This window comes from Macrobrachium nipponense, chromosome 12 (assembly GCF_015104395.2).
Source record: "Macrobrachium nipponense isolate FS-2020 chromosome 12, ASM1510439v2, whole genome shotgun sequence".
Lineage (NCBI taxonomy): Eukaryota > Metazoa > Arthropoda > Malacostraca > Decapoda > Palaemonidae > Macrobrachium > Macrobrachium nipponense.
In genome coordinates this window covers 58,339,503-58,364,203 of record NC_087205.1, presented here as the reverse complement: position 1 = coordinate 58,364,203, position 24,701 = coordinate 58,339,503, and the positions used below count along the sequence as shown (strand labels likewise).

The 24,701-nt window shown below is 43.3% G+C and overlaps 1 protein-coding gene across 1 annotated transcript in view; it reads right to left on the bottom strand.

Annotated features, from left to right (window-relative positions):
• LOC135224548 (exostosin-3-like) overlaps positions 1-24,701 on the bottom strand; it is a 247,063-nt gene that overhangs the window by 222,165 nt on the left and 197 nt on the right. The window contains exon 1 of the mRNA XM_064263646.1: positions 24,309-24,701. This exon is cut by the window's right edge and continues 197 nt beyond it. Coding sequence (XP_064119716.1) covers positions 24,309-24,479 — 171 coding nt within the window. The 5' untranslated portion in view covers positions 24,480-24,701. The remainder of the gene's footprint in view (positions 1-24,308) is intronic.

Here is a 24,701-nt window from a genome sequence, read left to right as displayed (position 1 = left end):
CTGATTCTAAAGAACCGGCTTCGGCCGTGGGCAAAGTCAAGAATCTGTCAGTGTCAGTTCTCTTCAGTTCCCTCCACCAGGGATCACCATCCACACAGACGCGTCCCTTAAGCGGCTGGGGAGGGTACTCCCAAGTCAAAAAGGTTCAATGGAATTTGGTCACCCCAGTTCCGTCAGTTCCATATAACGTACTGGAGGCAATGGCAGTTTTCTTGACTCTGAAAAGATTACGCCCACCAAGGTACTCCCACATAAAGCTAGTCTTGGACAGCGCAGTGGTAGTACATTGCATAAACAGAGGAGGCTCCAAGTCGCGTCATCTAAACCACGTCATGATAGCCATATTCTCCCTGGCAGACAAATTCAGTTGGCATCTTTCCTCCATCCACATAGCTGGAGTGAGAAACGTCATAGCAGACGCCCTATCCCGATCAGTACCCCTAGAGTTCGGAATGGTCTCTAGACGAGAGTTCGTTCCAATGGATCCTTCAAAGAGTCCCAGGGCTACAGGTGGATCTCTTCGCATCACAAGCAAACCACAAACTACCGTGTTATGTAGCCCCCAACCTGGACCCTCTGGCTTACGCCACGGACGCCCCCTGGCTCTGGACCTGGAACAACTGGGAGAAGATTTACGTCTTCCCTCCAGTGAATCTCCTTATGAAGGTATTTAGACGAAACTCAGGACCATTCATGGGGTTCAAGTTCAAGGGGCTCTAGTAGCCCCAGATCTGGGCCGTAAAGAGCAATTGGTACCCCATGATTCTGGAACTGGGCCTTCGTCCCTTCGGATCCCCAGTCCCAAGCTCTCCCAGTCAGTACAAACGAAGACTGTGTTCGCTTCCTCAGGGATTCTCAAAACCCTAACTTTATGGATTTCATGAAGTTTGCGGCAAAAAAGAGATGCGAATATTGACCCTCAGATTCTTTTCCTGGAATCGATAAAAAGGGATTCAACTTTGAGGCAGTATGATGCTGCCGTCAAAAGTTAGCAATCTTCCTGAGGGAGTCAGATATCAGATTCATGACAGTTAATTCTGCTATATCCTTTTTCAGATCTTTATTGAAAAGGGTTTAGCAGCTAGCACTATTACGACAAACAAGTCAGCATTGAAAAAGATATTTCAATTTGGATTTAACATAGACTTGACAGATACCTATTTCTCGTCTATTCCTAAAGCATGTGCTAGACTTAGGCCCTCTGTCAGGCCTACGTCAGTTTCATGGTTCTTAAACGATGTTCTAAAACTGGCTTCCGAAACCGATAATGACACATGCTCGTTTATGATGCTCCTAAGGAAAACTCTGTTTTTATTAAGCCTAGCTTCAGGAGCAAGAATTTCAGAACTGTCGGCTTTATCCAGAGATCCGGATCATGTTCAATTTCCTTCCCACGGGGAAGTGCTACTTTCTCCGGAACGTAGTTTTTTAGCAGCAAAGAATGAAGATCCTTTGATGAGGTGGGAACCTTGGAAGGTATTACCCCTTCCGCAAGATGTTTCCCTTTGTCCAGTTTCAACCTTACGAGCCTTTCTATCCAGGACCTCCTCTTCCTCATCGGGGCCCCTCTTTAGGAGGGAAAAAGGTGGTACTTTATCCACTAAAGGCATCAGGCAACAAATCCTGTACTTTATCAAACAAGCCAATCCTGACTCCTTTCCAAAAGCACATGATGTCAGGGCAGTAGCCACCTCAATTAATTACTTCCAGCATATGAATTTTGATGATTTAAAGAAGTATACCGGATGGAAATCGCCGACAGTGTTCAAACGTCACGACCTTAAGTCCTTGGAAGCTCTGAAATTCCCAGCAGTAGCAGCGGGTAACATAGTTTCCCTGACTCTAGTTAGATTATAGTAGAAGATTCAGTCCTCCTTTCTACCTGCCTCACCCAACAGTTCGTCTATTCCTACCTTGTTCATTAGCTTAGCATTCACCTTGTGTCTTAGCTGCTTTATGATTATATAGTGTCCCCTTTTGTCTGGTTAGGGACACACACAGCTGATTACCATACTGATCTCATAGATGTTATCCCCTTATTTTTATGCTAGGGGATACATCATATTACAATGGTTACGGGTTTTGTATATTAAGTCATATACATTCCTGAGATATATATTTTTGTGATTGATCAAATATTTATGTAACTTTATATTAATTGCTATTTCTATTTTGATACATGTTGTTACACAGATTTATTATGATAGGTAATCATTTTACCTATTTGTATATATGTAAATTACCTTATATTATTAACATAATTAGTTTTGTAAGGGTAATTTAAAGCATAATTCTGATTTTGTTTTACTGTGTATTTGTATCTTTTTAGCAATTATATTCATTCATTTATTTGTATCTTTTATTTGAGACCTATTTTGTTTTATTATATTCTGTTTACTTTCTTTACAATCTTGTGCTGTTCTATGGTACGATTTCGCGCAAGCGACACGAGCTGAGCCCAGAAAAAGGATTTTGACGTAAGGAAAAATCTATTTCTGGGCGATTGGCCGTGTCGCCAGCGAAATACCCCCCTACCCGTCCCTTCGCTCAAGATTGTCTGCTAACTTCAGGATGGCCACCAGAGGCGCAGCAGTCGCAAGCATGGGATGGAGTAGTAGTAGTACGAGCTGCTCTCTCTGTGGGACGGCTCCCCTCTTGGAGGGTTTTTGTAGTGGGAGATTTCTATTGGCATTTGGCTCGTGGTAGTGGTCTCACTCGCCTAGTGTTCATACCGACACCCTCCTAGAGGGTGAGCGAGTCAGTTATACTGACCTTTTTCTTTATTTTATTTATTCTCTGGTAGTGGGGTTAGTACATTTACCCTAGAAATAATAGATTAAAGGATATTTCGCTGGCGACACGAGCCAATCGCCCAGAAATAGATTTTTCCTTACGTCAAAAATCCTTTTATTACCTTTTCATATAGACTGATTCCCCTTTGGAGCCCTCTTGGGTTTATAGTTTGTTGAGTCTGTCTTAAAGTGTTTTCAGCTGAGGACTTAAAGAAAGAGAGAAAAGAAATGATGGGGGTGAGTGAGTAGTGGAGTATCCCTCACTCACCGACTGTCGCATTCGCTCTTCCTTCAGCCACAGGGTTTCGGTGGGATAGCTGAAGAGGGACTAAATAAAAAAGGCTCTTGATTTGTATACCAACAAAAATTGCAAAATGTTATTCAAAATTCATTACCTTACATATGAGATTTACTTCCTTGGTGGAAGGTGAGTCCACTTCAACTGACTGGAGTTGAGACACACGACAGAATTCCCATGATCCCAGATGCTTTGCAAGCAAGGGGGGTCATGATTCATGAACCCCTACTGATCCGGCTAAATAGTTGGCCAGGGGAGTAGGGCCCATGACCTAAGTGTCTCTTCTAAGGTGAGAAGGAGTTACTCAGATAAAGAACCCTTTGGAAAAGCATGACATCTCAGACAAGAGACTTCATGTCAGAAATCAGTTTGGTCCTGGTAAAATCCAGAATTGGGTACTGGACTAAACTCTACCTAATCCCTTCCATCCCTTGCTATGAGAGAAAGGACATAGTAAATGTCTTCCAGTCATCTACTGAGAGAGGATGCAGGAAGTGCAATCACCAGGGCCCTGCCTGGCTCCCCAAGTACTTTGGCACATATTACACTCACGAAAGAAGAAATAAGGATGGAATGGAATTCAGTAATTTCCCTTCCACCTCTGGACTTAGATTAGGCTACTGGCCTTGTCAAAAATTGGGTTTGGTTGACTGCATAACTTGTTTGACAGCTATCACAGCTTTGAAGAAAGTGTTTGAGAATTGGGAGTGACAATATTAAGGTAGCTTGAGGACAAGGGAGTTTGATATACTATTAGACATCTATCCTCATAACCTAAAAACCTAAAAAGTTTAACCAAAAAATATGGGTTGGACTAATGCCATTGATATAGAGTTCCCTCCCATCAGAAAGGAACTAACTTGAAAATCTTATTATTGGGAGGGGACATTCTAACATCTCCAAGCAATTAAGAAGATGCCTAAGTTAATGGAAGTGTATGGGATTGTGTAGTAAAATTGATTTCCTCTTAACGGAAGAACAAGGCATCTACCGAGAGCATTGGAAATTCTGAAAATCATTTGCCCTCAGGCTACAAGGGTTCTACAGGAGACACTAAGCAATAATTCTTGAACTTGAAATTGCTCAATAGTACTCAGAGTAGATACAAGAGGCAGGCCTATGAGTCAAATTTAAGGAAACATCCACTGCTTAAGCCTGAGGGCCATCAAAGAAGTAGTAATCATTCAGATGTCCCTGTTCATCTACATGCTCGTAAGTCTAAATGAGAGCTCCTTAAATCCCACTCCAAGTGCCGAATTTACAGATGTAAAGGCCCTTGTAGACAGTTTGTTCTTCCTGAATCCCCAATTCCCAAAACACTGACCAGGAATAAACCTGCTAAGCATTCTGATGTCTTTCCACTGCCCTGACATCTACAAAGTTTTACCAGGTGTAGTGTTGACCTCTATGTTGCATAGAAGTTTAATGACACTAGTTAAACCCTGTTTGTGTTGCATGACAGAGGAAAGACAAAAACCTGGACTTAGATTTAAGAACAAAATGGAGAATTCTTGGTTACAGAGTCCGTCCTACAGTCCTGGAGCCAAAGACGGTTCTGGAGTACTTACAAATTTAATGAACGTTATTTGTAAGTTGTAATTCTTATGCTGAAACTGTACATTAATTGAACATGATTATTTGAAAAAATTCCCAGTGAGGCCATGTTTCCTAATAGGGAAAAGGCCTAAAATTCTTCAAGCAGCACATGCCTATTCATCTTTGACCGACAAACATACATAATTAGGTATCATCCCCACATCACTAGATAAGAATGGGGATATAGAGGATTAACCACGTAATGCATAAAAATTGGGCCAGAAGAAGCAACAGGTCCTTGGCCTTTGGAATACTGTTGACAGAGTTGGCCAACTTGAATCACTGATTCAGTAGAAGTGTCTTGCTCCTAAAGTCGATACCATCCACCAAAGGGCAACAAGTCCCAGACAAAACTTACAGAGGGCTGCACATTAACCCAAAAAAAGTGCACAAAACAGCAATATCTTCTTGTAAAAACACCTTGAAGGAACTTGCATGACTGTGGATATATAGGTAAGTGGAATACATTCTGCATGAGTCTGACTGTTCTTTGGAAAGGCACTAAAACCATGCTAGAAAACCAAAAAGTATGTAGGCAGACACTTCCTGTAATTCAGTCTCCAAACGTCCAAGAATATCTCCAATTACTTATGGAGCTCATCCCAAAGAATTACCCTGGGACCATCATTCCCCCTTTATACCATCTCCTACTTAAAAGAAACTATGAGAGATTTCTGCTGAACACAAACAAAGCTATAAAAAGGAGTTTAAAGCAGTGGAGGACAACCAAAAAAGAATCACAACTGCCCTTCACCATCTCCATGTAAGGTACTGGCCCCAAGTCTCTCCATGCATGTTAGGAGGTTGCAACTGTCTATATTCCAGAACCTGAGTCTGCATTTATCCCCGAAAGGTATAAAACAAGACTACCAATACATAATCCCTTATCGACTTAAAACTGAGCTGCATAATCAGATAGGAAGCGAAAGTGTTCTCACTTCTTCCAAACCGAGTGAGTATAAGCATGAGGACATTACCCTGCAGCATCAGAAATGAGTTACTTGTCTTCCTTGCTAAAACTCCTACTGGCGACAAACCCTAAACCTGGCTTAACAAACTCACTAGGTTGACACCTCCACCTCTCTATGCAGTCGCAGAGACGAGACAACGTAGCTAAGTAAAAGGTAACAATTCAACAAGCCAGACTAAAACTCCATCAGCATGTCTGTCAGTCTCGAGTTCATTTCCCCACAGGAAAGAGAAAGAAAGTGAAATGCCTACTAAAGACGGTTAAAGGACCAATAAGCGTTTGTACCGCAAGAGGCGGTCATCGGTTCTCCGCGACTTTAAAAGACACAAGATGACAAGCCAAAGCAGACCCAAAGGGAGATTTGTGTGTCCCAGGACGAGAAAAGTTATTAAATGCTCGCTAACAGAAAAAAGCTTTGGTTCTCTTCTCCAATATTTAAAAGGTGCCAAAATATGCTAAGACAAGCAAGACATATTCTCTATGTGGCCTCTTTCCTCAACAAAATGAGGATACAGCAAAGCTTAATGCTGCAACAAACGCCAACCGGCCCGAACGAGTTCCTCCAACTCCATTTCATACTCTTCTTCCGCCAGTGGGTGACAGGAGGAGACAGCTGCCAACAGGATGTAAACAAAAGAGCTTAAAGAATTGCACTTTTTCAACAACCCTTGGCGGCAGAAAGCGACACTTGTCGATGAGGGGTGACAGCAGCTGAGTTCTGCATCACATCCACCACAAATCGATGAAAGGAAGACAGTCTTAAGCGACTCATGACTCAGCCAAGTCTGCATGAGTTCGACTACATCCACATGAGTCAACAACGTCCGCATGAGTCTGAGGGAAAGGAAAGAAGGTGCCAGAACATGGGAAAGATTGGTAGGCAGTGGGAGAGGATTTACAACGACTCTCTCGCCTCGTCCGAAAGCAAACATACATACGTACTTGAAATCATTCCTATATGAAATGTCATTAGAAAGAAGCTCTGAAGCTAGAATAAAGGGATTTTGACAAAGGAAAAGTCTATTTCTGGGGGAAGACCTGTGTCACCCAGTGAAATGTTCCTTATAGCACTCATTTCTAGGTATAAATATATGCTAAATATACCAGAGAAAAAAGCCATATGGAATGCCAGAGTTACTACCTCCGGCTCGCTCACCATCATAGGGTGTCGGTATAGCGGAGTGGTCCTTGGACACAAAATCATTCAATTGGATTTGCCAACAAATCCCGGGCCTTCAGGTAGACCTGTTCGCCACGCAGTCCAATCACAAACTTCCGTGTTATGTGGCTCCCAATCTGGATCCTCTGGCTCACGCCACAGATGCGATGTCCATAGACTGGAACAATTGGCAGAAGATTTACCTATTTCCGCCAATAAACCTCTTGCTGAAAGTTCTACACAAACTCAGATCTTTCAGAGGACAGATAGCATTGGTAGCACCCAACTGGCCAAAGAGCAATTGGTTTCCTCTTCTATTAGAGTTGAAACTCCGTCCCAGACGGATTCCCAACCCAAAACTGACTCAAATAGTACAAACTCGAACTGTGTCAGCTTCCTCAAGAATTCTGAATGCCCTAACTTTATGGACTTCATGAAGTTTGTGGCACAGAAGGACACTAGTATTGACCCACTAAACACCCTGTTCGTGGAGTCAGACAAAAGAGAATCAACACTCAGGCAGTATGATTCGGCAGTAAGGAAGCTAGCCATCTTTCTAAAAGAATCAGGTGTCCAAAAGATGACTACGAATCTGACAATTTCATTTTTTAGAACTCTGTTCGAAAAAGGCCTAGCTGCTAGTACCATTACTACGACTAAATCTGCCTTGAGGAAGATATTTCAGTTTGGCTTTAACCCTTTAACGCAGATTGGACGTATTAAACGTCGACATAAATTGTCTGTCGGGTGCCGACTGGACGTATGATACGTCGATAAAAAAAGTTTTTTTTTAAATTTGCGGATAAATACTTATAGGCCTACCAGGCAAAAACCTTTGAATCATGCGCCTTGGGGGATGCTGGGAGCTCACGGATCAAGGCATTGTTTTGTTTACAATCGTTATGCAGGCGCGCAAGCGCAAATTTCTTTCTTATCACACTAAAAAGTATCAGTGACACATCTCAGAAATTATTTTGTAACTTTGACTTAATTTTTGCACCATTTTAAATTAGCCGTTACATGGAGTATTATATATGAAAATGTGTGCAATTTCATGTAGAATACAACAAAAAAATACTCATGATTGTAGCTTTTATCAGTTTTGAAATATTTTCATATAAATAATGATATGTGCCAAAATTTCAACCTTCGGTCAACTTTGACTCTACCGAAATGGTCAAAAAACGCAATTGTAAGCTAAAAATCTTATCTAGTAATATTCAATCATTTACCTTCATTTTGCAACAAATTGGAAGTCTCTAGCACAATATTTTGATTTATGGTGAATTTATGAAAAAAAATTTCCTTATGTCCGCGCGGTAACTCTTCCGAAAAAATCATAAATTTTTTTGTGCGATTGTCGTAATGTTTGCACCATTTTAAATTAGCCGTTACATAAAGTTTTATATATGGAAATGTGTGCAATTTCATGCACAATACAACTAAAAACAACTCATGGTTGTAGCTTTTATCAGTTTTGAAATATTTTCATATAAATAACAATAAGTGCCAAAATTTCAACCTTCGGTCAACTTTGACTCTACCAAAATGGTCGAAAAACGCAATTGTGAGCTAAAACTCTTATATTCTAGTAATATTCAATCATTTACCTTCATTTTGCAACAAATTGGAAGTCTCTAGCACAATATTTCGATTTATGGTGATTTTATGAAAAAAATAAACATTTTCCTTACGTCCGCGCGGTAACTCTTCCGAAAAAAAAAAATTTTTTCGTCCGATTGTCATAATGTTTGCACCATTTTAAATTTGAAGTTACATAATGTTTTATATATGAAAATGTGCAAAATTTCATGCAGAATACAACAAAAATTAATTAAAGGTTGTAGCTTTTCTCATTTTCGAAATAATTGCATATAAATCACGATAAATAGAAAAAAAACCACGTTCGGTCAACTTTGACTCTACCGAAATGGTCGAAAAACGCAATTGTAAGCTAAAACTCTTACAGTCTAGAAATATTCAGTCATTTATCTTAATTTTGAAACAAATTTGAAGTCTCGAGCACAATATTTAGATTTATGGTGAATTTTAAAATAAAACTTTCCTTCCCTCCACACGCAGATTCTCCGCCGCAAATCTCCGAAATGCGTACGTCGCATTCTCATAATATTTGCTCCATTTCATACTAGGCGTTTCATAGAGTTTTATATATGAAAATGTGCACAATTTCATGCAAAATACAGCAAAATAATTCATGGGTCATAGCTTTTATCATTTTTTAAATATTTGCTATAAAAAATATATAAAAAAAATTTGACATTCGTCAACTTTAACTCGTCCGAAATGGTCAAAAACTGCAATTGTAAGCTAAAAATCTTACAGTATAGTAATATTCAATCATTAATCTTCATTTTGAAACAAATTGGAAGTCTCTAGAACAATACTTAGATTTATGGTGAATTTTTTAATAAAACATTTTTTACGTCTGCGAGTACGAATTCATGCATCTTTTGTGATAATATTTTCTCTGTGTTGCTTTGATCATTTTACAATGTGTTATATACCAAAATGATCGAAATTTAGTGTAGAAATATTCAGTCATTTATCTTAATTTTGAAACAAATTTGAATTTTTGAATAAAACATTTTTTACGTCTGCGAGTTACGAATTCATGCATCATTTTGTGATAATATTTTCTCTGTGTTGCTTTGATCATTTTACAATGTGTTATATACCAAAATGATCGAAATTTAGTCTAGAAATATTCAGTCATTTATCTTAATTTTGAAACAAATTTGAAGTCTCGAGCACAATATTTAGATTTATGGTGAATTTTAAAATAAAACTTTCCTTCCCTCCACACGCAGATTCTCCGCCGCAAATCTCCGAAATGCGTACGTCGCATTCTCATAATATTTGCTCCATTTCATACTAGGCGTTTCATAGAGTTTTATATATGAAAATGTGCACAATTTCATGCAAAATACAGCAAAAAATAATTCATGGTCATAGCTTTTATCATTTTTGAAATATTTGCATATAAAAAAATATATAAAAAATTTGACATTCGGTCAACTTTAACTCGTCCGAAATGGTCAAAAACTGCAATTGTAAGCTAAAAATCTTACAGTATAGTAATATTCAATCATTAATCTTCATTTTGAAACAAATTGGAAGTCTCTAGAACAATACTTAGATTTATGGTGAATTTTTGAATAAAACATTTTTTACGTCTGCGAGTTACGAATTCATGCATCATTTTGTGATAATATTTTCTCTGTGTTGCTTTGATCATTTTACAATGTGTTATATACCAAAATGATCGAAATTTAGTGTACAATACAACGAAAAAAAAAATTAACTCGTTAGCTTTAACCGTTTTGCTCACAGCGCGATTTGAATACAATTATATATGAAATTTTGTTTTCGCGCTATCATATATCGCATTATTTATATATGATAATGATATTTTATTTCATTTCTGATGGTTGCCAAAATGGACTCTTAATCTGGAAAACTAAGCGCGCTGTGATTTTTTGAAAAAAATATTATTTCTGCTTCAGCGCTCACTCCGAGACCGCCTCAGCATACGGGAGACGATTTTTATTATACCCCTTCGGCGTTAAAGGGTTAATATTGATTTAACAGATTCGTACTTCTCGTCTATCCCTAGAGCATGTGCTCGTCTGAGACCGGTAGACCGCCCTCACACGGTCTCCTGGTTTTTAAATGACGTACTCAGATTGGCTTCAGGTACTGATAACGAATCATGCTCATATATAACCCTTCTCAGGAAAACATTATTTTTAATGAGTCTGGCCTCAGGCGCCAGAACATCTGAACTGTCGGCTCTCTCTAGAGAACCAAATCCTAACTTGGAGTGAACTTTAGATATTACAGACAGTGTAAACTTGAAAGAGAAACATTAATTGAGGCAGTAGTAAGAGACTGGCCAATAGCCGAAGAGAAAGCAGGCAAAGAACGAACACACGCATTACAAAGAAAGAGGAATACGCTAGCAGATGAGAATTAGAATAACCAAAACATGAGAGAGATAAACAGTCGACTGAGTTGATATAGCTAAATGTGCAAAACTCACTACAGATACATTATCATCTCAATAAAATGTATATACCTATATTACATATTATTAAACCTATGCATGCTAACACCTCAAACTAGGTGTTGAAGACCGCAGAATGCACCTAAAGAGCGAGCATTAACGCTTACCGAAGCGGTCCTTATGCGAACTCTTTAACAGTCCTTAGGCAATTGCTTTAACAGACCTTTGGCAAATGCTTTAAACAAGATTCAGACCATGAAAAGGGCAAAGTAGGTATTGGAGGGCACAGAACCCCATCGTCCCAGGAACCAACCTGGTTCCCTGGCAGCGGACATTACCAACTGTCGGAAAGCAGTCCTAGGCTCAGGCTACGTACAGACGAGGGCACCAACACCTTACTTCTAACAGGGAATGTGAAAAAGAGCGCACACTATGGAGGGATTCAGAACGTTCCCATCACGAACTCAGTTCAACTTGTATTAAAACTAAAAATAGATTTAATGTAATGTTCTAAATTCTTGTTACGCTTTTCCTGAATCAAATGGGGAGCAGAAGGCAGAGCTACAAGGGAAATCAATACTAGTGCTACCAAAATGCTTAGTCTGAGTAGGGGTAGCTGCAGATGAAGGGACACTAAGTAGGATAGAAATAACAAGTTCAAGTATTGAACTAACTAATTGCTTTCGCAATCTATTGGTTTCCTGTCATTCCTATACCTGACATATTCAGGCATAAATTTCTCAGAACAATTTCCTACATTTTTCACATCTAGTAGTTCCAAGATCACACTCTGTACCCTTGCAAGTACAAACCGAATGTTGATCAACTTCCAATTTCAACATCCTGGCTACACCAAAATCATTCTTATATAGGCTGATGTTATTGGTTTTACTTACGGTGGATGACATCCTAGGGAAATGAAATTACAATAGCATAAACAGGCGTAAAACAGCCAAACTTCATAGAATACCAACAATCGCCTAACCGCGATGGTGGAAAGGAGAATTCTGTCAAGCGCTAAAACATACGAAACACACCTGGTGGAGAACAGGTAAACTAGATAGTCACCTGGGCAGCCATTTGATTTTTTGTTTGAATGCCAACTCGCCTAATCAGTGCAGAGATATAGCTAACTTTAACAGAAGGTAAGATTCATCTCAAATAAGATATACTTGTTTTAATTTACAATCTCTAGAAATTGACAGATAAAATTGTCAATGTTTGCTTCTAACAACTTACAGATCAAAAATGTTATTTTTATGATAAAATAAATTTTTGAACATACTCACCTGGTAGTTATATATATAGCTTATGTCCCTGACGTCACGGCAGAATTTCAAAACTCGCGGTAATCGCCGATTGGGTAGTCAGGTGCACCACCTGTGCGCCCTCTACCCAGGTACGTGGAACCGTTCCAACTATTCCTTAGATCTTCCATGCCCATAGTCTCTAGAGGGGAGGAGGGTGGGAATTAAATTATATATAACTACCAGGTGAGTATGTTCAAAAATTTATTTTATCATGAAAATAACATTTTCAAACATCTAACTCACCTGGTAGTTATATATATAGCTGATTGACACCTTTGGCGGTGGGTCAGAGACAGCTATCATCGTTGGAATTGACATAAGTGTTAATTAAAAACCAACTTATGGGTTCGTACCTGTTAAGGAAGCTGACTTCAATGATATCCTGCCTCATTATGTCTGCTTTCCTTATGATATCCAGTGATCCACCCAGGGGGCTGAAGACCTCTTGGGGACTGTCAACCAGTCAAACCTCTATGTGACTAGACTCCCTACAATACCCTTGTTCCGGGCGCTACCAAGGAACAAGCTGACCACCTGACTGAGGATCAATGATTATGGAAGACTGCGTCCAGTCTCCACAAACAACCATAAAATTTCAATAGTTCCAAGGTAAGAAAAGAGTATTGGTTTATGGGATTTCAGGAGGTCGTCCCTTCTCCCACTACTGAATGAGCTGCTACGAACGGACCCAGTGTGTAGCAGTCTTCATACATAGTCTGCACTTGTGTAAGGTAGTGCGACACAAACACCGATCTGCTTCTCCAGAAGGTTGCGTCCAGGATATTTTGAAGGGATCTATTCTGTTTAAAGGCTACCGAGGTTGCTACGGCCCTAACCTCGTGAGTCTTAACTTTTAGTAGCCTGAGATCCACTTCATTACATGCTGAATGTGCTTCCCTAATTAAGTGCCTTATAAAAAAGGATAGTGCATTCTTTGCCATTTGCAGAGAGGGCTTTTTGACGGAACACCAAAGCGCCTCTGAATTGCCACGTAATTGCTTTGTTCTTTCCAGGTAATGCCTCAGGGCCCTTACCGGACAAAGAACTCTCTCTACTTCCTCACCTGTGACATCCGACAGGTTTGGATTCTCGAACGATTTGGGCCAGGGCTGAGAAGGACATTCATTCTTCGCTAGAAATCCCAGCTGTAGAGAGCAGATAGCCTTGCCCTGTCTGAAACCTACAGCTTTGCTGAAGGCATGGATTTCACTGACTCTTTTCGCTGTCGCTGGACTAACTAAGAAGAGAATTTTCATGGTGAGGTCCTTAAATGATGTCTCCTGTAAAGGTTCGAACCTATCACTCATGAGAAACTTCAGAACTACATCCAGATTCCAAGCTGGCGAGGATTGTAGTCTCTCCTTAGTAGTCTCGAAGGATCTGAGAAGGTCTTGTAGATCCTTATTATCAGACAGGTTCAGGTTCCTATGTCTGAGGACAGCTGCTAACATACTTCTGTAACCCTTAATGGTAGAGGCCGAAAAGTTACGCCTCTTTTTAAGGTACAGAAGAAAATCCGCTATCTGAGTCACAGAGGTACTGGAAGAGGAAACGGAGTTGTCGCTGCACCATCCTCTAAATGTCTCCCACTTGGATTGGTATACCTTAATGGTGGAAGACCTCCTTGCTTTGCGATGGCTGTAGCTGCCTCCTTCGAAAATCCTCTAGCTCTTGTGAGTTTTTCGATAGTCTGAAGGCAGTTAGTTGAAGAGCTTGGAGGTTTTGGTGATAACTTCCAAGTGGGGTTGTTTGAGTAGATCTACTCTTTACGGATGGCTTCTGGGGGTGTCCACCATCCATTCCAGTACCTCTGTGAACCATTCTCTTGTCGGCCAGAATGGTACCACTAGAGTCATCCTGGCGCCTTCGTGAGACACAAACTTTTGCAGCACTTTGTGTACTACTTTGAATGGAGGGAAAGCGTACACATCCAGATACGACCAACTCATGAGGAACGCATCTATGTAGGCTGCCTCGGGATCTGGGACAGGAGAACTGTAAGTCTCCATCCTCTTTGTTTGTACTGTGGCAAAGAGGTCTATGCATGGGCGACCCCAGGTCCGCCACAGGTTCTTGCAGACCTCTTGATGGAGAGTCCATTCTGTCGCCAAGACTTGATGTTTTCTGCTCAGGATGTCTGCCCTTACATTCCTTTCCCCTTGAATGAAGCGTGTTACTAGTGTCACGCTTTTCTCTTTCGTCCAGAGAAGCATCTCTCTTGACGTCTCGTACAGGGACTTGGAGTGGGTTCCGCCTTGTTTGCTGATGTAGGCCAACGCCGTCGTGTTGTCGGAGTTGACCTGCACAACTTTGTTCTGTACTGCACTTTCGAACTCCTTGAGAGCCAGAGAATCTGCAGTCAGTTCTTTTTGGTTGATATGGAACCTCTCCTGTTCTCTGTTCCAGGAGCCCGAGACCTCCAACTTTCCCAGTGTTGCTCCCCACCCCGAGTCCGAAGCGTCGGAAAACAACACTAGGTCTGCGTTCCACTGCTTTAGGGAAAGACCTTCCTGGAGCTTGACGGGGTCGTTCCACCACTGTAGACAGTGTTTCATGGAGTTCAACACGGGAATACACTTTGTCTCCAGTGTCTTCCTCTTGTCCCAGTGCTGATTGAGGTGGAATTGAAGTGGGCGAAGGTTCAGTCTTCCTAAGGAGACAAACTGCTCTAGCAAAGAAAAGGTCCCCAGCAGACTCATCCATTCCCTTGCGGAGCACATCTGTTTCCTTAGGAAGTTTTGCAGCTTTATCAAGGCTTGTTCCGTCCTCAACGAAGACGGAAAAACCCGAAAAGCCCGACACTGAATCCTCATACCCAGGTACACGATCTCTTGGGATGGGATCAGTTGTGGTTTTTGACGGTTTATCAGAAGGCCTAGGTCTTCTGGTAACCGAATCGTCTTCTGAAGATTTTCCAGACAGCAGGTGTAGGAATGGGCTCTGAGGAGCCAGTCGTCCAGATACAGTGAGGCCCTGATACGTCTCTTGTGTAGCATTCCCATTATGTTGCTCATCAGTCTCGTGAATATTTGCGGAGCGGTGTTGAGGCCGAAGCAAAGAGCTCGAAATTGGAACGTTTCTGCCTTGTAAACGAACCTTAGGTACTTCTTGGAGTTCGGGTGGATAGGGACGTGAAAGTATGCTTCCTGAAGATCCAACGAAACCATCCAGTCGTCTTGTCTGACTGCGGCTAGGACTGATCTTGTTGTCTCCATCGTGAATTTCTTTTTCTTCACAAAAACGTTCAGGGCACTCACGTCCAGTACTGGTCTCCATCCCCCCGAGCTCTTGGGAACCAGGAATAAGCGGTTGTAAAACCCTGGTGACTCCAGATCTCGAACTCTTTCTATCGCTCCCTTCTGAAGCAACATAGAAACTTCTTGCTGTATCGCCTGGGCCTTGGTTTCCTCTCTGTATCTGGCAGACAGATTGATTGGTTTTACTGCTAAAGGAGGTTTTCTCAAGAAAGGGATCTTGTATCCCTCCTTGAGCAGCTGAATTGACCAAAGATCTGCTCCTCTTTCCTCCCATGCTTGCCAGAAGTTGGAAAGTCTGGCTCCTACCGCTGTCTGAAGAGGATTGCTGTCAGACCTTGTTTCGCCCTTGTCTGAAGCCTCTTTTCTTCGAATTTCTTGCCACCGGTCTTGTGTTCCCTCTACTGAGGGCTCTACCTCGAAAGGGCCGAGAAACTTGAGGCAGAGGAGTAGTTTCCTTGAGTTTCTGTGCTCCAAAACTTGTTGGTAGGACTTTCCTTGCTGCCTTTGTCATTAGATCCTGCGTAGCCTTTTGGGCTAAGGCAGAGGAGACTTCCTTTACTAAATCTTGTGGGAAAAGATGTGTGGAAAGGGGAGCAAACAGAAGTTCCGCTTTTTGAATGGGTGTGACCCCATTCGAAAGGAAAGAACACATTTGGGCCCTTTTCTTCAGGATTCCAGCAGAGAAAAGGGCCGCCAGCTCGTTCGATCCATCTCGTAAAGCTTTGTCAATGCAAGACATCAGGTGAACAAGCTCTTCCGTATCAGCGGACTTTAAGGTTTCTATTTTCTTCCCCAAAGATCCCAGAGTCCAGTCTAGAAAATTAAATACCTCGAAGGCTCTAAAAATCCCTTTGAGGAGGTGGTCCATTTCAGAGGTAGACGAAAAAACCTTCGTCTTTCCCATGGCCGTCCGACAAGAAGCGTCCACAAGACTCGAGAAGTCCCCTTGGGAAGAGGCGGGAACTCCCAGACCGAGAGCTTCTCCAGTCTCATACCAGATGCTAGATCTGGACGTTAATCTGGCCGGAGGAAATGAGAAAGCTGTCTTTCCTTGGTCTCTCTTAGTGTCCATCCAATCCATCATAATTCTCAACGCTCTCTTCGAAGAGCGTGATAACACCATCTTTGTAAAGTCAGACTTCTTTGTTGCCTTCCCTAGCGTGAACTCTGAGGGCGAGGAACGAGGGACAGCTGGAACAAAGTTTTCCGGAAAAAGTTCCGTGAACACCTTCATAAGCCTTTTCAAGTCTGACGAAGGATGTAGATCTTTTTTATTCTCTTCGTCTGAAAAGTCTTCCATCGCATCAAAAGGAGAAGGGGGAGGTCATCATTCCCTTCTTCCGATCGAACAATAGCTGAAGTAGCGATGTCATGCTTCGACGGTGCTTCCAAAGAATGTTCTTGATGCCTGGCGTCCTGGCGTCGAGAATCCTGACGCTCGGCTTCCTGTTGTCGAACTTCTTGACGTTTGGCGTCCTGATGTTCAAACACTTGACGCTCGGAGTCTTGGCGACCACGTTCTTGACGCCTGGCGCCCTGTCGTCGAGAATCTTGCCGTTTGGCGTCCTGGCTTCCAATTTCTTGACGCCTGCTTCTGCTTAAATATGCCCTTGGCATATTTAAGTGAATTATTTAGGTTTTTATAAGTCGACGACCCACGCGGCGCCGGGCCCGAGCCACCACAGCGGCGCGCTCCTTTGTGTCTCCTCATTTCGTGCCTCACATGGTCTCCCATACCGAGTGAGCTTGATTTATTATGGCAGTATTGTTATGTTATTAATTGTGATGCATTATTGACGTTTTAGTCTCTACACGGGGGATTTTACCGAGCACATGTTCCCGCTTCATAGCCTATCGGAACCCTACCGACCCAGTTTTCATGCATGCATGTTCCTTGTTGGTTAGGTCACCTTGTTAGGCTCTGTTATATTTATGCTAGTCCTACTTTTAGTCCTAGCCTACCCTGGCCGCCTGTCCCGCGTTTATTCGTCACGACACTAGGCCAGCTGCTCAGGGTTACCAGGTCTTGACCACCCTTCCCGGTTGGTCCTACCTGGTTCCTCCAGGACGTTCCTCTTTCTCTTCACCTCATTTTATTTCCCTTTCCCCCCGTGTAAACTGTACATTTCATTTTATTTTATTTCATATCTGTGAGTCGGCTACGGTTGGCCTATAGGCCTTCCTTTCGACTGGCCTTCTTCACCTCGTGTGTGTTCACACCCAACCGTGAGAAGTCCAGACGATCACGTAGTAGCCACCACGCTGCCACTCTCCTCTCCCTCTCCCCACGTCTCCCACCTAGGTGGGATGATATCTCGCTCAGGTTGTCGCTGACAGCCGATCCAAGTACACCCTCGGGGGATGGAGGGAGGTCCCCATGGGGACCCACGGTGCGCGGGTGGCGCTACCCAGCCGTTCTCATCCCAGAGTAGGGGAGGAGCTCGGCTCTACCCAGCCTCGGCCGGCCACCAGGCTCGGGTGAGCTCGGCTCCCCTTGGCTCTCTGGGTCCATACCCCTGCCTTTAGTCACCCCCTCCCACCCGCTCTGGAGGAACCAGGATTCCGGCATAGCCGGACTCCTTTTAGAAATAGTGCTAAAGGAACCTATTTCACGGAGCAACACGGGCCGAGCCCAGAAAATCAATGTAATAAAAGATGAAAAAGACGGTACATACTTACAACTCACTTTCAAACACTGACAAACCAAGTCGAAAATTCACAATAAATCCAAAGCAATACGACGATGAAGCAGGCAGAGCGATGGCGAACACGTCCTCACACCACACGGCCAAAAGCAAAAGTGATTCTTCACCTCCCAGGCGCGCGGCGTGCGCACTGTTGGACAAGCAGTTAACTACCGAACTCCCTTGTTCGAAGCTTACGACCGTCCAGCTGCCGGTAGTTACCTTCCTATTGTAAAAGGACCGATGGTTTGTATATCGTACCAGAACAAATAAGGTTTCACATATACTTACCAAACAATTACACTAGCTGTACGCTTTCTTACCTGGCAGTCAAAAATTCAAATTCCTGGCGGCGGTAGCAGCGCTGCCATCTTTTGTGTAGGCGATACAGATCCCGCCCACTATCGGGAATACCTGGTACTGCTGAGCTTTTAGACTTCAATTCGTTGAGCCGCAACGTTCATCTGTGGGGAGGAGGGCGGGCTCTGATTATGTAATTGTTTGGTAAGTATATGTGAAACCTTATTTTATCATTAAAATATCATTTTCACATAAGTGACTTACCAAACAATTACACTAGCTGACTCCACATTACCCAGAAGGTGGGTATATGGACAGATTTTATGAACAAAAAACAACAGTCATGTGCTCACATTATATATAATGTCTGCAGTACCTTACTTTGTGAAAGAGCAGCTACAGGCAGATCCTGTCTCTGGTCGGCGCTCTCATCACCTGTAGGAGATGTGGCAGTAATGGCCAGGGTCGTCCCTACTAATGGTGGGATTTTTTGCAATCATGGAAGTTCACCGATGATTGACAAAAAACAATAATAGTTTGCCCTTGCCCTGGGCGAAAAGACCAGATAACACTACACAACACCATCAACTACACTAAAAATTATATGATACCCTTAACCAGATATAAGAACTGGTGGGTACTTCAGGTACATGTACCCCCAGGTTTCCCATAAACACAAAACACCTCAACTCAAGGCGAGGAGACAGTATAGGGTAAACACCGGGTCCCCCTATGCTTCCTCTCCCAACACCATTTCTGCTACTGACACCTGAAGAACTTATACAAGGTGAAAGAAGTCTCAGTTTTCTGGATTGGACAATTACTGCGTTAGCCAAAATAATTGAAGATTGCCAGTCTCTGGATGAGGATTTTCCTGCGGACTGGCTCAATCTGTTGTCCTGTGCGGACAGGGCAGCGAGACACGGTTCAGTCGAATTGGCTGCCTTATTCACTATGGGAGTACTCAAGAAGAGAGAACGGTGGTGCTCCTTCACATCTCTAGGAGTAACCACGAACCAAACATGGGCTTTGTTGTTCTCCCCCCTGAGTAAACCTCACCTGTTTCCAGAAGAAACCATCAAGCATGTACCGTCGGACCTCGAGAACAAGTCCACCGATGATTTTCTGTCTCAATCAGTGAGAAGACCTAGGAACCTCGGGTGACAGTAGCCAAAACTTCACCTTTCCAAAAGCACACCTTTCGAGGAGGTAAGTCGAGGTGGTAGCAGGGACAAAGACTAACCTACGAACCACCTCCAAGTCTACCAAGAGGCCTCTCTTTACGACAGATAAATGATTGAAAGGTCCTTCCCCCACCCGTGGGGGCAAAACTCCACAGCTACTGGGAGGAATTGGGGTCGAAGAGGAGCAGAACAGTGGGTCATACAGGTGCTTCGAGAGAGATATGTGATCCCTTTCACCGAATCCACCACTGTCCAATACACCTGTCTGTTTGACAGCATACTCTACAGGATCAATAAGAGCTTTGGCTTTAGCCAAAGACGTAGAAGAGCTCATCAGCCAAGAGGTCATAGAGGAGGTAACAGACACGAACTCCCCAGGGTTTTACAACCGGCTTTTTGTAGTCCCCAAGGTATCAGGGGGATGGAGACCTGTTTTGGACGTAAGCGCTTTGAACATCCTCGTCCGGAAGACGAAATTCCGAATGGAAACCAGTCAATCAGTAATGTCAGTCATCCAACCAAGCGACTGGATGGTATCTCTAAACCTGAAGAATGCATACTTCCATGCCCCCATTCATCAGAACTCCAGAAAGTTCCTGAGATTCATCTTCAAGAGGAGTCTTCCAGTCCAGAGCCCTCTGCTTCGGTCTGCCACACACTTCAAGTAATTACTCGGATTCTCGCTCCTCTGGGAAAATAGCTGCCCTTGATGAGGATCAATACCACCTTTTACTTAGGTGACTGGCTCCTGCGAGCTGGATCCAGTCGTCCATGTGTGAAGGACTTGGAGAAGACCCTTACTTTGACACAACAATTGGGTATCTTAAAAACCACTGAGAAGTCCCAATTGATTCCTACTCAGAGGATTCTCTCTAGCTTTTCGGGTTTTTCTCTCCCTGAAGAAGATAGAATCCTGCCTGTCGCCAGTCCAACAGTTTCTGGTTCACCCATCCTGCTCAGCTCTCGAATGGATGAGACTAGTCAGGACCCTGGCTTCACTGGAGAGTTTGTTAAGTCAGGACGCCTACACATGAGGCCGCTTCAGATCTTCTTGAAAACAAATAGGTCCCGGAAGACACAGTCGGACTCACAACTAGTTTTCCCCCTGATGGAAGAGATAATGGTAGATCTTCGTTAGTGGTTCTCGAGGGAAAGATTACAAGAAGGAATTTCCCTAGTCATGTTGAACCCCAACCTGCCGTTCTTCTCAGATGCCTCAGCCAGCGGATGGAGAGCCCTCCTAGCAGCCAAGAGAGTATCAGGTCTGTGGACAGAATGAGAAAGACCTTGCACAACAATGGGAAGGAATTGAAAGCCATCCTTTAGGAGTACAAGCGTTCGACCTTTAGTTACCGGAGGAAACGTAGCAGACTACTCGGCCAACATCACAGCATTGTCATATGTGCGGAAGCAGGGAGGGACCCACTCGTTCTCTCTCAGCAAGATAGCCGAAGATCTCCTCACCTGGACGAACGAGAAGAGGATCACCCTTCTTCCAAGATTGCACAAGGGAGAATGAACGTGATTGCAACCGAACTGAGTCGAGTAAATCAGGTGTTACCAACAGAAAAGACTCTGAACAGTGTGTGTGTCAGGACCTCTGGAAGCTTTGGGGAAGACCATCGATAGATCGAGGAACCAATCACCTTCCCATTTTCTGTTCTCCGATTCCAGGACCACTAGCGTGGAGAACAGATGTGATGCTGCTAGATTGGACAGGACTGGACGTTTACGCTTTTCCTCCCTTCGGGATGAAAAGAGAGGTCTTAAACAAGCTTCAATCACACCAGAATGTGACAATAACTCTAGTAGCGCCATTCTGGCCCAGGAAAGAGTGGTTCCCGGACCTTCTCAATCTCCTGGTGGATTTCCCCAGACTACTTCCACAAAATCCATCGCTTCTCAGATAACCCCATTTCAAGTGGTATCACCAAGGATTGTCCGCTCTGGCCCTGACAGGATTCAGACTGTTAGGGACCTGTTCAGAGCAAAAAGGTTTCCGCAAAGGTCGTCAGAAGCTATTGCTAGCTGCAGAAGAAGCTCTTCTGCCAAGCTTTACCAGTCCCAGTGGAGAGTTTTAGGTAATCTATAACAGAGATTGCAGAATTTTGTTATTTCTGAGGGACACCAAGAAGTTACATCAGTTTCCAAGCAAAGAGGCCTCAACATTCGTCTTTAGTTCCTCCAAGATTCCAAGCATGAAGAAGTGGAATGGAATAGGATGTAGTTTAAGGTGGCTTAACGGTCCCCAATTCGAACCATTGAAATCGTCAACCATGAAAGACTTAACCAGGAAGACACTATTCCTAGTCGCCTTAGCCACAGCGAGCAGAGTAAGTGAGAGTCCACAAGGCCGGAGAAGTCTCCTTGGGAGGAGGCAAAAACTCCCAAAGAAGGAACTTTTCCTGTTGCATAAAACCTGTAGTTTTTATTTGCAACTTCGACTGAGGGAAGGCGAACGAAGCCTTGCCTGACTCCCCTTCTTAGCAAGCCAATCTTCTCTTCTTTCAGTGCTTTCTTCGAGGACTGGTTTCGGTAATCTTGAAGGCGTTGATCTCCTATCCTTCCAAACATCGACGGAGGGGAAGAAGGCGAAGCTGATTCAAAAAACAAAGTCTGGATACGTCTGCAACAGGAACCTTAACAGACTAGAATAAGCAGAAGAGGTCTTTGAATCCTGGTCTTGGGTTTCCTCTTCCGACATGTCAGCCGACACCCCATCTTCCTCTTCTGTCTGGCTCGTTGTCTTCTACAAAAAGACCATCAATTCTTGAAGCTGATATTAAATGGGTTCAAAGCAGAATCCTCTAGCAAGGGCTTGGCCTTCGAATCTTCCTTGGGCAAAGCCGAAGTCGTGGCTCTTCTTCGAAAACAAACGACTGGGAGTTGAAAACCACATGAGACGTATGAGGCGAGCGAGTCGAAACAGCTCGAGACTAATGAGGCGAACGAGTCGAAAATCCTATCGACACACAACCAGGGTTGCCGTTTTGAGGAATTTCGTCTATAAGTGTGGCTTTCTGGTGACATCTGGCAACTCCTCGTGGCTTTTCCGACCACAGGCTACGGGACTGAATAATGTTCTTCTTCATTTGCCTTTATGTAGAAAAAACGGTACCACTGCACATAACGAATCCAACGATGCGAGTCAGTCTCACAAGTGTGCGAATGTAACGCACCAGAATGTCTGACTCCGTCCGAAGATATGCTATCTGAAGAGGACTGACGATCCTCCCAGAAAATCTGGACCGGAGTTGTGGCTGTCGTACGCTTCTTCTACGAAAACGAACGACTGGGAGTCGAAACAACACGAGACGTATGAGGCAAACGAGTCGAAGCAGCTCGAGGCAAAGGAGGCGAACGAGTCGAAAACAGCTCGAGACGAATGAGGCGAACGAGTCGAAACTCCTACCAATACACAACGAGGCGAGTCAGTATCACAAGCACTCTTAACAGGCGGCGACATCCCTCTCGTACGCTGGGCATGTCTCTCCAAAGGACGCGACACTAAATCGCTCCAAACTGCACTTCCGAGTCAGACGACAACTGCATGTCACTGATATCTACGCCTTTACAGCGGCGTTTCCTGGGCACTCACGAGTCGACTACATCGACGGAGTCGGCAACTGACCATGGGCAAACTCCCCCAGTCTCCCTTCGACCTCCGGTATGTCTTCTCCCGGGAGCTGGGGAGTATGACAGTGACCTTCGTCTAGGAGAACAGGGGGAACGGACAGCCGCCTCCTCGGACACGACACTGACACTGTCACTTGGCCTAACACTGGCCTTATCACTTGACTCTTTACGAACGCACCTCTAACATGGAAATGGTGTTGGGATCAGAAACATGGGATACCTGGTCTGGAGTAAATGGTACTGAAGTTGGAGGACTATCAAAAAGTGAAATATTAGATAAAAGTGGAGAAGATAGTGACGATTTACTTACCTCTAAAGGCACGGAAGTTGTCTCTACTCAGTTTTACTACACGCTCTAAGCGCTGTTTCCTTCTCCTATCTTTGTCCATTTTATCCAAATGGGCTTGAAAAGTCTTCCAACCTTGTTCATCTAAACTACGGCACTCATCACAAGTTAATTCCTTGCTACAGCACTGACCCCTACATTAATACATTTGGAGTGCGGATCGTAACAGTTTAGCTAATCTAGTTTTGCAGCCACTGCTGCAAAACCTAACTGAAGAAGAACTAGCATAAGGCATCTTCGTAATAACTTGTTAATGACTAGGCAGCTAACTGATGAAGCAAAAAAGCCAACCAAGAAATTGTACATCACCAAAAAGAAAAAATCCACAATGGCAACAAAAGTCGACTGCAACAACAAACCACCGGTGTTACCCCGTGGGCGGCAGAAAACGAATTGAAGTCTAAAAGCTCAGCAGTACCAGGTATTCCCGATAGTGGGCGGGATCTGTATCACCTACACAAAAGATGGCAGTGCTGCTACCACCACCAGGAATTTGAATTTTCGACTGCCAGGTAAGAAAGCGTACAGCTAGTGTAATTGTTTGATAAGTCACTTATGTGAAAATGTGCTTCTTTCTAAGGATCCCAAGTAGGTTACACTGTAATGCCAGGACTATTTACATCAAATGCTGCAAGATAGGTAATGGAAATATTTTTCCCCATCTGAAAAAGTCATATTATTATGAAAACATTGACAACGAATTTTGTTACTAAAAAAACTCAACTTACCTCAAGCTCTTGAATTTGACTTACCTTGGACAAATAGTAGTGAGCACACAAAGGAGCAATCACCAAGATCAACAGTATTGCGGGTACAATTTTTGAGGGTTTCAGAAGCCATCCTCTCAATTGGGTAACCTGTCCTCCTCCACCTCCTCCCCCTCCCGACAACCGTCCATATGAATTACTCCTCATCGTAAGCATTTTGCTGATTACGCATATTCTGGTTCCTTTGAGGCTCCTTGCAGGAGTCGTCAAATCTTTGCTTGTGATCAGCGTGGCAACATCTTTACAAGGATCTCTTCACCTTTGTGATTCCCGCACATCATTTAATATCTTGGAAAAAGGACTTGCATAGAGTACCACAATGCATACAAATTATAAAACATGTGTCCTTAGGCTGAAGTGATGGTCTTTGCAAAAGCA